This window comes from Alosa pseudoharengus, unplaced genomic scaffold (genome assembly GCF_046254945.1).
Source record: "Alosa pseudoharengus isolate Yale_2024_CS ecotype anadromous, Long Island Sound unplaced genomic scaffold, YU_APseudo_1.1 YU_APseudo_1.1_scf_7, whole genome shotgun sequence".
Taxonomy (NCBI): Eukaryota; Metazoa; Chordata; class Actinopteri; order Clupeiformes; family Clupeidae; genus Alosa; species Alosa pseudoharengus.
Genome location: NW_027468859.1, coordinates 33,131,887 through 33,144,890, shown reverse-complemented (window position 1 = coordinate 33,144,890; position 13,004 = coordinate 33,131,887). Strand labels below are relative to the sequence as shown.

General features: G+C 41.7%; 1 protein-coding gene across 1 annotated transcript in view; it reads right to left on the bottom strand.

The window, feature by feature from the left end:
• The window catches only part of LOC143109968 (uncharacterized), a 22,839-nt gene extending 16,473 nt beyond the window's left edge, over positions 1-6,366 (bottom strand). Inside the window, exon 1 of the mRNA XM_076272769.1 lies at positions 5,931-6,366. Coding sequence (XP_076128884.1) covers positions 5,931-6,017 — 87 coding nt within the window. The 5' untranslated portion in view covers positions 6,018-6,366. The remainder of the gene's footprint in view (positions 1-5,930) is intronic.
• Between the last annotated feature and the right edge of the window lie 6,638 nt (positions 6,367-13,004).

The following is a 13,004-nucleotide window of genomic DNA, read 5'->3' as shown; positions in this document are numbered from 1 at the left end:
CTAAGGCATGGGATCAAGTGTGTGTATGACATTCTTAAGAGCAGGGTTGGGACTGGGATACTCACAGGCCTACCAAACACATGCACACATGTTTATAAAAGTGAATAGCCTCTTTCAGCTTCCCTCCACACACACACATACACACGCACACACACACACACACACACACACGCACACACGCGCGCGCGCGCGCATGCACACAGACACAGCATGACGGTTATAAGCATGAGAAGCAGAACTTTTCTTAACCCTTAGAGCAGTGTAGAGACAATTTATTAAAAGCCCTTGCTCCTGTCTTTCTAATTATTCCACAAAGCAGCTCTCCAACCCTCCATCTGGAGCCAAGTCACTTCTTAAAGTCATCTTCTTAAAAATAATAATAATAATAAAATCTAGTGTAAAATAGAGTATCTTGGCTTCTCCTGAATCCTGTCTGACGTGTGTGCATGTCTGTGTGTGTGTGTGTGTGTGTGTGTGTGTGTGTGTGCGTGCGTGCTTGCATGCCTGTGTGCGTGTGTGTGTGTATCCTGATGTCCCTGGCCCTTTTAGGGGACATGTTTCATTACAAATGACAACTTTATAATCTGACCTCTCACCCCTGCTGCACTTTATTGCCCGGCCAACATGGAAAGTTTACACCGGTCACTTTCCCATAGGGTTGATTGGTGTGTGTGTGTGTGTGTGTGGGGGGGGGGGGGGGGGGGGGGTGGGATCTGCAGCTGCACACAGCACTGTAATGGGCAATAAGCACTCAGCTGTTGAAACCTGACCCCCTCCCCCCCTTGTTCACTTCTGTCTCCCCCTCACTCTCTCTCTCTCTCTCTCACACACACACACACAAACAGAAGGGCCCAGCCAGCTGATTGAGACTTGTCTCTCTCTCTCTGTCACCGTAAGTGCTGAGTCAGAACCCAATTTGCCTCTCACAGCTGATGACAGGCCGTGTGCAGTCGGCTCCTAGCACTCGCTCCCTTTAAAAGGCCTTCTTTTGGCCAATCAGTAGCAAATCTCAGCTCAAACTTCTTCCCAAATCCACTCAGGCTTAGTTCTTAGTCAGCTCTGCTCAGACTAATTCAAGTCATGGGACTTTGGGAGAGACAACTCCACTTCACACCCCTGAGGTTTGAAAATAGACTAAGGATCACAGGTTCTACTGAAAACTCTCTGAAACTTTATTCTCTATCTTATCTCTTGCCAAGATAAGAACTTCATACTTTCTTTTACTTCAACTATTTTTTATACTGCTCTCACTAAAGTTCCAGATTTTCTAGCTTTAATGATTAAGTTTAATATCTCTTCCTCAACCAATCACAAAGGTTTGACTTTCACTTCCTTCATCAATCAGGGATTAATTTTTTTTTATACAATCAAATTGCTATGTCTTGACTTCTTAAACTTCAATCATCTCTTGTCCTTATCCACGTCTTTGCTTTGGCTACCCAAAAGGTCAATGTCCTCGATAAAATGTAAACTCCTCAAAGGAAGGATTTCCTTGAGAATCTGTCTCCGTTCTGCGCCGGCTGCACAGACTCCCATGTACCCAAAGGCATTTTGCAGCACAGTACATCATTCCAAAGAGCAGCCCTGTCTGAGTCCTGTCCCATTCTGGAGCGTGGATGTATTAAAGAATGAAGCTCCTTTTTAGGATGTCTTGCTGTACATAGAGCTCTGTGGTTCTGTCTGTTATGCGTTTAGAGCCCAGGATGAGCTGCTCCCAGGCAAACTACAATAAAAACGAGTTGCCGTCTAGTAGTCAAAATTCTTGTGGTGGTTAGATAATAAACAGCAGCAGATATACCTATATGGACACTCAGCGGACCCAGCAGAGTCGTGTCTGACAGCAATATACCTCCTTATCTCCAACCTCCATAGTGCACTCAGACTGTAGTCAGCCTGAACCAGACACACTGGACACAATGAATGACCCATTTACCTGTGTTCATTTAGCATGCATCTATTTATCCAATATATATTTACCATATATATATATATATATATATATATATATATATATATATATATATATATAGATACATGCCCTCTCAGAATATGCACAGGAGAGAGACACTGCACAGAAAGTAGGTCAAGATATTTTGATGTTGTGACAAGTATACGGGTGTGATGAGATTACTACACCCATATACGAATATTAAAACGAATGTGTTGAAAACAACACAATTTGTGTTGTTTCCTTTTCTTATTTGTTACACAATATGTGTTGAAAATAACACAACTTGCATTGTTTTTTAACACATTTCTGTGTCCAGATAGGGACAATATAAATATAGAAAAGAATGCACACCCTCCGAGGTGCTGGCAAGGGAAAATAAACTAAGAAAAAACTTTGTCGCTGCACACTCCTGGCCTGTCAGCCTTTGTCAAGGTTCCTAATGTGGACACTAGCAAATCCAGTCTTAAAGCACCAGTGGGGTGTACTACGAATCTCGATTAGTGGGTAAGCGAGGTATGTTGCGCTCAAAGCCAGGCTATGCTGTGACACGAAAGTGGATCTGTTTTAGTGTCGCTATATCACCATGGTATCTTATGCCGTCAACCAAACCTGGTCGGGAGGAGATTATGTGCTAAGTTATAGCTCAAATCGTGTAATCTACCGCACAGTGACCAATCAATTGTCTTAAAAAACGAAGTTATCTCACATGTAGGATTCCGTCATATATCTTACAGGTGGAGCTCCGCCTCTACTAACATTTTGGATCTTGAATGCGCTTTAATAGTGCTGTGCGTGCAAATATCCCACTATGGACGTGCATACCATACAACAACTGATGACAATTGATTTATTTGATGTTATAGGTTAGACTCAAAAAATGACCGCACTGTACATTAAGCTATCGCTCATGAATGCGGAAGTAATTGTTTTTAAATAGAGGCGGTCTTGTGCGTCTCCACGTTACACAATTGGCCAAAGTCATCCCAACACCGAGAACGCGCACAGATCTGAGCTGAAAGCCTAGTTTGACAAATATATCACATAACTGCAATCGTAGTATCACTTAACGTATACCCCTGAGTCAAGGCTTTGTCAAGCCTCGATATGTCTACATAGCCTAGATATGTCTAACGTGCTTCGTAGTATACCCCCCAGGTGTCAATCAAGGGCACTCTGGGTATCTCATCAGGTGTGTAATCAAGCTAGGTCCACACAATCAATTATGATGCACCTAACCACAACATACAAAGGGAGCCTATCATCAAGACGACCACAGAAACAATAGTGTTCACAAACCACAACATTTACAATATTGACAAAACAGTCAGCATACCACACATCCAACAAGTCATATTATACACACTGTGTCTTCACCCAATTCATCACAGTCACCAATCACAGTACATCAAAATGTTTAGTACAAATATCCAAGATTGTCACTTTCAATACATTCAACACTTTCAAACATGTCTACTGTATATGAAGTTGCTTTTAAATAAAAGGTCTCAAATCCAGTTCTTCATTCAGACCATTGGGTCTTAGAGTCCGTAAATGTGAAATCCAAAAAGCCTCCCTCTTTAGTAAAATTTATTCAAAATTCCCTCCCCTCTTAGGTTGTTGCACCTTTTCAATCCCTGTGTATTTTAAGGATGATATTGGGTGATTAAACTCCATAAAATGTTGGGCCACAGGATAGATGCTATTATGGCATCTTATGGTACTTCTGTGTTCCGCAATCCTCTGTTTTAATTCCCGAGAGGTTTTCCCCACATACGCTTTTCCGCACGGACAGGTCAGCATATAAATCACGCCTTTAATATTTATCTTTTCGCCAGTGTGTGGATGAATAATTTTTTTAAATTGTTCAGATGTTTTGGTATATTTGGTAATAAATACATTTGTTTTTCCTAGGTTTAAAAAACTCTTCTCTTGTTTTTGAGAGGATCTTTTTGGTGGCTTGTTCAATAGTCTTTTCACTATATCCACGTCTTTTAAACTTATTTTGTGCCTCTGTCAAGTGATGTGAGAAGTCAGATTCTTTCTTACAGATCCGCCTCAGTCTACAAAATTGACTGTAGGGTAAACTGTTTTTTTCCAGATAGGGACAACACATTCATTGTAAGGGTGTAGGGACTATAGTGGCAGAGGTATATAAGCATACGGGTTGTGGGGGACGGCAAGTTTTGCACAGCAAAAGATTACTGTTTACTCATTCTGCTCTGTACTTCCTGTGTTCATGTCCTCCGTTACACAAAAGCAATGTAGGCTGGAACTATGCAACACACCAGCCTGCTGTGGACATGAGGGATTGTATTCACAGCTAGATACAGTATACAGTACAGTATGTTTATATGAGTAGCATGGGTTTACTGTAAATAGCTTTGCTGAATTAGTGTTGATGACTGCCTCTAGATTGAGCTCATTGAGTGCATTCCAGATCACTGATTACTGTGAGGAATGCACCCCCTTGTTCACTCCAGCAACATTTATGTTAAGAGTTTGTACATGGTCCCTAACAAATAAAACAAATAAAATGAATGAATGAATGAATTAATTAATTAATTAATGAATAAATAAATAAATAAATAAATAAATAAATAAATAAATAAATAAAGGTGCTGGCCAGCTTATCAAATTAAAGACAGAGTACCTTCACACTCTGATCTCTTTATGCATTATTAATGGCAAACAGCCTTTATCGAAGGTTCCAGTACTAAAATACCTAGCAGCCCTGGCTAGAAGTTTTGGATATGAGGAGAAAAGACAGATGAAGGGGATACTATAAACAATTAATTGGTCAGAAACTGTCTGGTTTCCGGCAGGTTAATTTTTTGTAATAATAAGCAGGATTTGTTCAGATCTTACTGAAGGAAGCTAACTGTCTCAAAGGCTGCAGTGATAAATCAATTGGTTAAGAGAACAGGAAGAGGAAGACGTAAAAAACAGGATAAGTGATTCATTTGGCTAAGTATGTGTGTGCACTTGGCTGAGGTTTTAGTCCAGATAAGACTCAAAATCAACACAGTGTTCTCTGAGGGTGAACCTCCTTCGTGTTGTAGTTATAGATAGGCATGCAACAGACAGCTAGAGAGAGTTTACATCTGTGTGTGTGTGTGTGTGTGTGTGTTAGAGGTGTCTTCATCTCCAGGCCTGGTCAACCACACCCACCCATCACACACACACACACACACACACACACACACATTCAACATGCCGATATAGGCACCCCAGATGACCCTACACCAGTATCTAAGAACACTGTGCTTGTCTACGTTCCCACCATTCTGATTGCTACCCAGACCTCCTCATATCATTCTCAGGGACTACTCTAATACGATTTTATTGGAGGAAGGCGTGTCTCTTGAGGAGCGAAAGGCCGCAAGTGCCTTCAATCATCAATTTTAGATATCGGCTGCAAATCACGCCTGTACATCACTGTTGTCTAAAAGGTCTTGGTACCACATTTTCCACCCAAATACAATCCTGATGGCTCAAATAAAAACAACTGACGCAGTTTTACGTGGCTTTGAAAAAATCACAACACACATCAAGCCGGTGCGCGAACCAGCTTAAAACGGTAGCTTTGATAATGTGGATCGGTGAGTGGGGTAGCCTACTTGGTTCGGCACCTGTGTGGCAGTTTTTTTCCTAGTGCGTGTGACTGCGCAACTTTTCTTAAAGTTGTCCGACACCATATCCTTCGAAAATGAATGATATGTGTAAGGGTTCGAATACTTGGGTTATATCTGTGTGGACTAAATGAAATGGTTTTTTTTCGAGATGTTCTAAATTAGTAAAGTTGATCGGTTTCCAGAGCAATACAAGAAAATACAGCATTATTCATCCTAATCGGATATACAGCCTGTAGACAGAATTCATTACCCAATTTGATAATATAACATGCTGGAAGTTTCTCATCCTAGATTTCTCATCCTGAAAATCGTTTGCCTGGCTTTGGTTTCGACAAATAAAGGCTCACCTTGTACGAATGGAGGTGATGCCAAGCCATGTCGTCTTCCTCTGACGCGTAATCCACAAGTATTTGACTTTTACTCTTTTTAAACATTTTCCTTGTTGTTCAGTTGCTATTCTTGTTCTGCCTATCCGTTCTTGCAGCCCGAGCGAATCTTCAAATTTCGCAGATTTCGAAATCCGACGTGTTTCCTGACTTTTTGGCAGCGTCCTTCCTTGCCCGTTAAGTTAGGAGGAGTGGACCTGGGCGACTTGGAGGAGAGATCGCAGAGTAGCACCACCAAACCAAACAGGAGCTCTCTCGGGATTAGCTACTCTTGCCGATCTTGGACCTCCTCCATGAAAAAGCGCAAATCGTTCTCTCCTTCAGTCCAAAGGAGGCGATGCTGGAAGGCACAGCGGTAAGGTCTGGGTGCTCCTGCTGGGCACTTCGGTGTTGTTCCTGGAAGACGTTGACTGGCCAGAGCACATGGACCCCCCCCCCCCGACCCGACCCCACACTCCACCCCACACCCGTCAACTCCTCCCATTTGACGCTCAATATTGGCAATATTTTCGGACAACTCAAGTTATGCATTAGCCTACAAACAGATCAGTTTTAGAAAATGTGACATTGAACTAAGTCCATGTTGTCACACTAGCCAAAAAGAGTACCAAGAAGATAGCCTACTGATAAGCATTGACATTGTAGTAAATTATGTAATGACGCCTACACAATCGAATACGCAAATTAGCCTTTTTAAGACAATTTCACTGTTTTATTGTCTGTTGTTTGATTGTCTATTGGGAGGGAGGGAGAGAGAGAGAGAGAGATGTCCCTCTAGTTTATTCCTTATATTGCTGGGGCTAGAAGTAAACTGGTGGAACATGCGGTCACATGTGGAAACGTGTGGGACGACACAGGAGGGCGGTCGGTAAACACAAACACTGACAGCTTAACATTCCAACACGCAAGTTGTGTCCTCAAACCTCAAGAGTGTATAAACTCTGGGCCTGAGTTTTAAAAAGGTTCAAATGAAATTCGTTTTTTTCAATCGCTAAGCGCTTACCCATACTTCAGATACTTTTTCTAAACTCTTAACACAGACTCACACCTAGCCTACAAAACACAACTGGCCAAATGGATAATTTTTTTCTCAAAAACACATTTTGTTAAATATACTACTAACACATCTTTCTCTGCACACACTAACTTTACCAAAACACTGGAAATCTGACTCAAAATGAAATTATTCTGTCAAAGAATGACACTTGTTTTCACTTCACAAGGTACATGCATTCAATCAAGGTACACCAGGTTTCAAAATACTGGCTATTGTTGACATTACAAAAACTGCATAGACTTTTATGTTTCAGTTTTACAGGTATTTGCATGCAATTTTTACACTAAATGTCTTGGTTGGGAACTGTATGTCCACATGTTATTTTCACATTTAAAAGCATTCCAGTAAAAACCAAAATCAGTTTATTTTTTCCTTTACTGTTTACTACAGGAGGTACAGTATAAATACTGTTTACAGTATGATAGAACAGAAAAAGTTTTACAGTATTGCTTACAGTGAACAACAAAATATAAATGAAACACACAAGAGCATTCTGAACAAAAAAACAACAGCAAAAAGCCCAGATAAAAAGGGGGGGGGGGGGAACTAAAAACAGCACAAAATTACTGTATCTAATCTCTGTGCTCATCAGGATCTTCAGGGTTAGGCCACATGTTTTCATCAACATCGCATTGATTACATGGTCAATGATAGTGGCACGAATTGCATCACTGACAACAGTGCTTGCAACCTTTGGAATGCCACCACCACACATTCTTACACCTCTACCTTGCCCTCTCCTTGGGCCTGCTCTTCTCCCTGGCCCTGCTCCTCTCACTGCTCCTGCATCTCTCACTGCATCTCTCACTGGGCCTGCTCTTCTCCCTGGGCCCCTTGCTCTTACTCTGCCTCATCCAGACATTACAGTGTCTTTTTCTGTTTCTGTTTCTAAAAACATCACTCCTCAAAGTCCTCCTTTTACTGTATACGTGTCAATGTAATAGAAAACAATAAGCCCTGCCACTGAGTCTAAGCCAGACTGGAATCAGCTGTGGTTGGCCCAATTTACCCAACATCAATAAATTGTGTGTCAATTATTCAATTGTTTGTTTATTATCAGCTGAGATATATTGTTTTTGAACTGATATCATTGCAGAAGCAGAGGTTTTTATACTGTATCTAAGGTTTGGAATATTGTTTTTGCTATTGTGGGATGTTGGGTGTCAACATTCGTAAATACTGCAAAAACAATCCATAATTTTGTTGGGAGGTATAGCTTGTCTGTTAAGAAAATGTAAGCATTGTGGAAAGGTGTTCACTGACTGCATATCGTGTGAAAACGACATGAAATGTGTGAATGGTATGGCCACAAAACACTGATGCTGTGCTAACTATTTAGAGTTTTGAAAATGTGACAACTGTTTGGACAAACGCTTGTTAGCGACTGAAAAAAACTGTAAATGGTCAATGATAGTGGCACAAATTTCATCACTGACAACAGTTCTTGCAGCCAAATGGAATGCCACCACCACACATTCTTACACCTCTACCTTGCCCTCTCCTTGGGCCTGCTCTTCTCCCTGACCCTGCTCCTCTCACTGCTCCTGCATCTCTCACTGCATCTCTCACTGGGCCTGCTCTTCTCCCTGGGCCCCTTGCTCTTATTCTTCCTTGTCCAGACATTACAGTGTTTGTCTTTTTCTGTTTCTGTCTCTAAAAACATTACTCCTCAAAGTCCTCATTTGACTGTGTCAGTGTAATAGAACAAAATAAGCCCTGCCACTGAGTCTAAGCCAGACTGGAATCAGCTGTGGTTGGCCCAATTAACCCAACATCAATAAATTGTGTGTCAATTATTGAATTGTTTGTTTATTATCAGCTGAGATATATTGTTTTTGAACTGATATCATTGCAGAAGCAGAGGTTTTTATACTGTATCTAAGGTTTGGAATATTGTTTTTACTATTGTGGGATGTTGTGTGTTAACATTCGTAAATACTGCAAAAACAATCAATAATTTTGTTGGGAGGTATAGCTTGCCTGTTAAGAAAATGTAAGCATTGTGGAAATGTGTTCACTGACTGCATATCGTGTGCAAACGACATGAAATGTGTAAATGGTATGGCCACAAAAGACTGATGCTGTGCTAATTGTATTTAGAGTTTTGAAAATGTCACATCTGGTTGGACAAATGCTTGTTAGCGACTGAAAAAAAAGGTGCACCTCCTGGAATGTGTGGCAAAATGCATCTGACATCTGGCCAGCTGTCCCTACAGTATGTCGCCATGGAAATGTGCTGTTTCTACTGACCGCAGAGAACACCGAGAGCTGTGCGAGGACTGGGGGGGAGGGGGTGTTTGTATAGCTGTTCAGAGTTATAACAACCATGAAATTGTCGTCTTGCGACCTTGAACATCCTTGCATATCCATGAGTGCGTATATCCACACCATGTGTGATGTTTTGTGCGCAACTAAGGCAAAGGACATCACATCAACTTAAACCAAAGCTGTTGCTGTATAAACCCCTGCATTTGCAATGTTAGGGAGGGGTGGGAGACTTTGGTGGGTGACCTGTTTTCTCTTTATCCTGAGGGAATCCAGTTTGATACTGGTATGATATAATCATGTTGTTGTAGGTTGGCTAAATCATTACATACTAAATCGCTCTAGCATTTAAAGCATATTTTAATTATTTTTGAGTGCAGGCAGGAGATGATTTGATGGATAATTTATTTATTTATATATTTATTTTCTGCTCTAGTAAGTGTCCCTACTCTGTGTCAAAAATGTGACCAAATTTCCCTCACAGGATCAAAAATATATATAAATATATTCTTTTTGATCCTGTGAGGGAAATTTGGTCTCTGCATTTATCCCAATCCGTGAATTAGTCACAGTGAACACACAGTGAGGTGAAGCACACACTAATATATAAGTTACATTATTTAGAACGATAGACAGATTTATACAATGTATATTTATACAATGTATATATATATATATACATTAAAAGACCACATGATAGCATTCTGTTGGGTAATAGATCCACTTCCTCTTGTAAGTCAAAAATATAAGCATAGACACATGTCCCAAAGCCAGACAAATAAAAAGGCTGTTTGCTTGTTTTGGTATACAGTGCTTCCTGGAAGCATTCTCAGGCAGAAATATAACTAACGCCTTCCATCTTAGTGCTTCTTCTGGGGTCTTACAGTCTTGTATACCTAACAGGTCAGTTTGGATCATACATATACCGCATGCACATCATACATCATTTTCTAAAATGGAATTGGTCATATTTGAATAAAATCAGCATCACACCATCACAACAGACCACACAGATGAAATATCTGTTGTCACCTAGGGCATATCTTTGATGTAGGTCGTCAAGGCCAGGATTACATCACACTCTATGGCCCTTCGGTTCCCAGAGGGTAATGAGATCACAGTGACCTCCCGCTGAGATTAAATTAGTGCCGAGTAATCATCTCTCTGATGAGGTTTGGACGCTTTAGTTGCTCTCATCCCTGACCTGTGACAGAGCAGAGTGCAGCTACAGCTATGAGGTCTTGACCGGAACACCACAGGTGACCACAACGTTCACAGATCCTCCCCACTTACAGGTTACACAAGCAATCTGAGAATATACAGTACATTCCCAGAGGAGTTCAGGGGGGTATTCCAAGTATGTGGTTTACTGACAAACAAGTTAACTCAGTAAGGGGTAAACCTCCTAATAGAAGAGCTGTATGGCTTCATTCTCCTAACAAAACAATGCTATAGGGCTCTTGTTGTAGGAGGTATACCACTTAATTAAAGTTAACTTACCCAGGTTTGTCACTAAACCACGTATTGGAATACCCCCCAGGCCATTAGAGAATGATGCTTTATGTCTCTTTCTGTCCCTCCATAGCTTGTGTTTTTTCTCGTCACTGCCTTTTTTGTCAAATTCTTGCCAACCAAAACCAAAACATTACAGAAACATAACCTACTTCTCTCCTTAACATTTTTGTCCTCCTTTCTTTCAGTCTTCTTCTCTCTCTCTCTCTTTCTTTCAGTCTTCTTCTCTCTCTCTCTTTCTTTCAGTCTTCTTCTCTCTCTCTCTCTTTCTTTCAGTCTTCTTCTCTCTCTCTCTCTTTCTTCTCTCACTCTTTTCTCGTCTGAACTTGGTGTAAACGTTTACATGTTTATTTTTCCTTTCTATGTGCTTTTATCCCACCGAGGTCTTTCGCATTCACATTTATGAAGCCAACAACTTTGATCCACAGCAACTCACACAATGACTCTGCACACCAGAGGTTTTTCTCCTTTCTTTTTTTATAATGTAGTGTGTTTTCCTCCCCTATTGTGTTCTCTCCATCAAGTCTCTCCCTCCCTCTCTCTCTCTCTCCTTCTCTCTCTCTCTCCCCCCTCTCTCCCTCCTTCTCTCACTCTCTCTCTCTCCCTCTCTCTCCATCCCTAGCTCCCTCCCTCCCTCTGTCTCTTTCTCTCTGTCTCTCTTTCTCTCTCTCTCTCTCTCTCTCTCTCTGGGTTGAGGTAACAATGCTAGCGTTTGTAAGGCTGTTTGTGAAGCGGCACTGCTCCTCCGCGGTGCCAAGCTTGTTAACACTCACTTTAAAGCAGCTTAGTGGACGTGGAATGCAGGAGGGAATGCAAATACAGACCACGGCAAGGTCACGGAGGGCGAAAACGAGGGTGAAAAAGGAGAGAAGGAGCGAGAGAGAGAGAGGGAGAGCGAAGGATGGATGGAGTGAGGGAGGTAGAGATGGAAGGAGGGGAGGTTGAGAGAACAGCTAGGCCATCAGCTCCAAAAATACCCTAGTGGAATCGGTTGTTCCTGGATGCATCTAAATGATTAGTAGCTGTTTAACACCTCCCTGAGACAAGGCTTGATTAATGTGGGGGGCATTTATTCCCCCTTGAGCCACAAAAGGCAATGAGAAGTCAAGGACACTAAAACACCTTTTGTTTCTTTAGGAGCTGAGTTTTATGTACGGTCTGACTACTTCCAATCCCCCTTGGACATGAGCCCTTTGGGGCTTGTCCGGTACTGAGGCGATGCCGGCTGCTTCTCGTCAACAGTTCACTCGAGATTGTGATTGTAGATACCACTTGATAACAGTCTACTTGGGGATGAGAGCGCAAAAATGTCCCATGTTTACAGAAATCCTGAAACCCCTTTTCTTTCTGATTCAAAGTTTACCATTGTTTCTATTAGTCAGTGGCCTTTTTAATGACCTTTTAAGTATCCCATCATTACTCGGATACTACAGCTTTCCATGTTATTAGACTCATGTCTGACCAGTATCACTTGTTCTGGGTCCATATAGGGGTGATCAGTCTTATATACCATATAGCCTACAAGATGAGTGAAAGTAGACAGCCACATTTGACTTCACACAAACTGAAATGAATAAACAGGCCGGCGTCATAAAGTGGGGATCAGACTTCCTCTGGATCCGCTATTGATTGCTGCCTTATCAAGTTGCTAATTATTGCTGGCAAACAATGAATATGGGTCTTGCTTGGAGCGTGCAGTCTGTGTGTGTGCGTGTGTGTGTGTGTGTGTGTGTGTGTGTGTGTGTGTTTGTGTGTGTGTGTGTGTGCAGTCTGTGTGCTAGGTGTGTGTGTGTGTGCGTGTGTGTGTGTACTGAAAACAAGACTTACTATATTACAAGGAGACAAAGTCCTTGCAGCTGAGATCAGAGATCAGAGTATAGCCCCCAAGGCAATGTTTGTGTGTCTGTGTGTGTGTGTGTGTGTGTGTGTGTGTGTGTGTGTGTGTGTGTGTGTGTGTGTGTGTGTGCTTGTCTTTATTACAAAATGGGGACTTCGACCTGACAAAGTAGTCACGGGGTGGGGACCGCTGGAATGGTGGGGACTTACACTTGGTCCCCATTATGTTTTTCCTTTAGATGAGCCTAGAACAACATTGCCAACTGCCTAGATACAAAATTTTAGGTTGGCCTATATGTCATGAAATTTTGAAAATGTGTGTTTTGTGTGTGTTTTGGGGTGCTCAGTACCGCCAACCCATGACC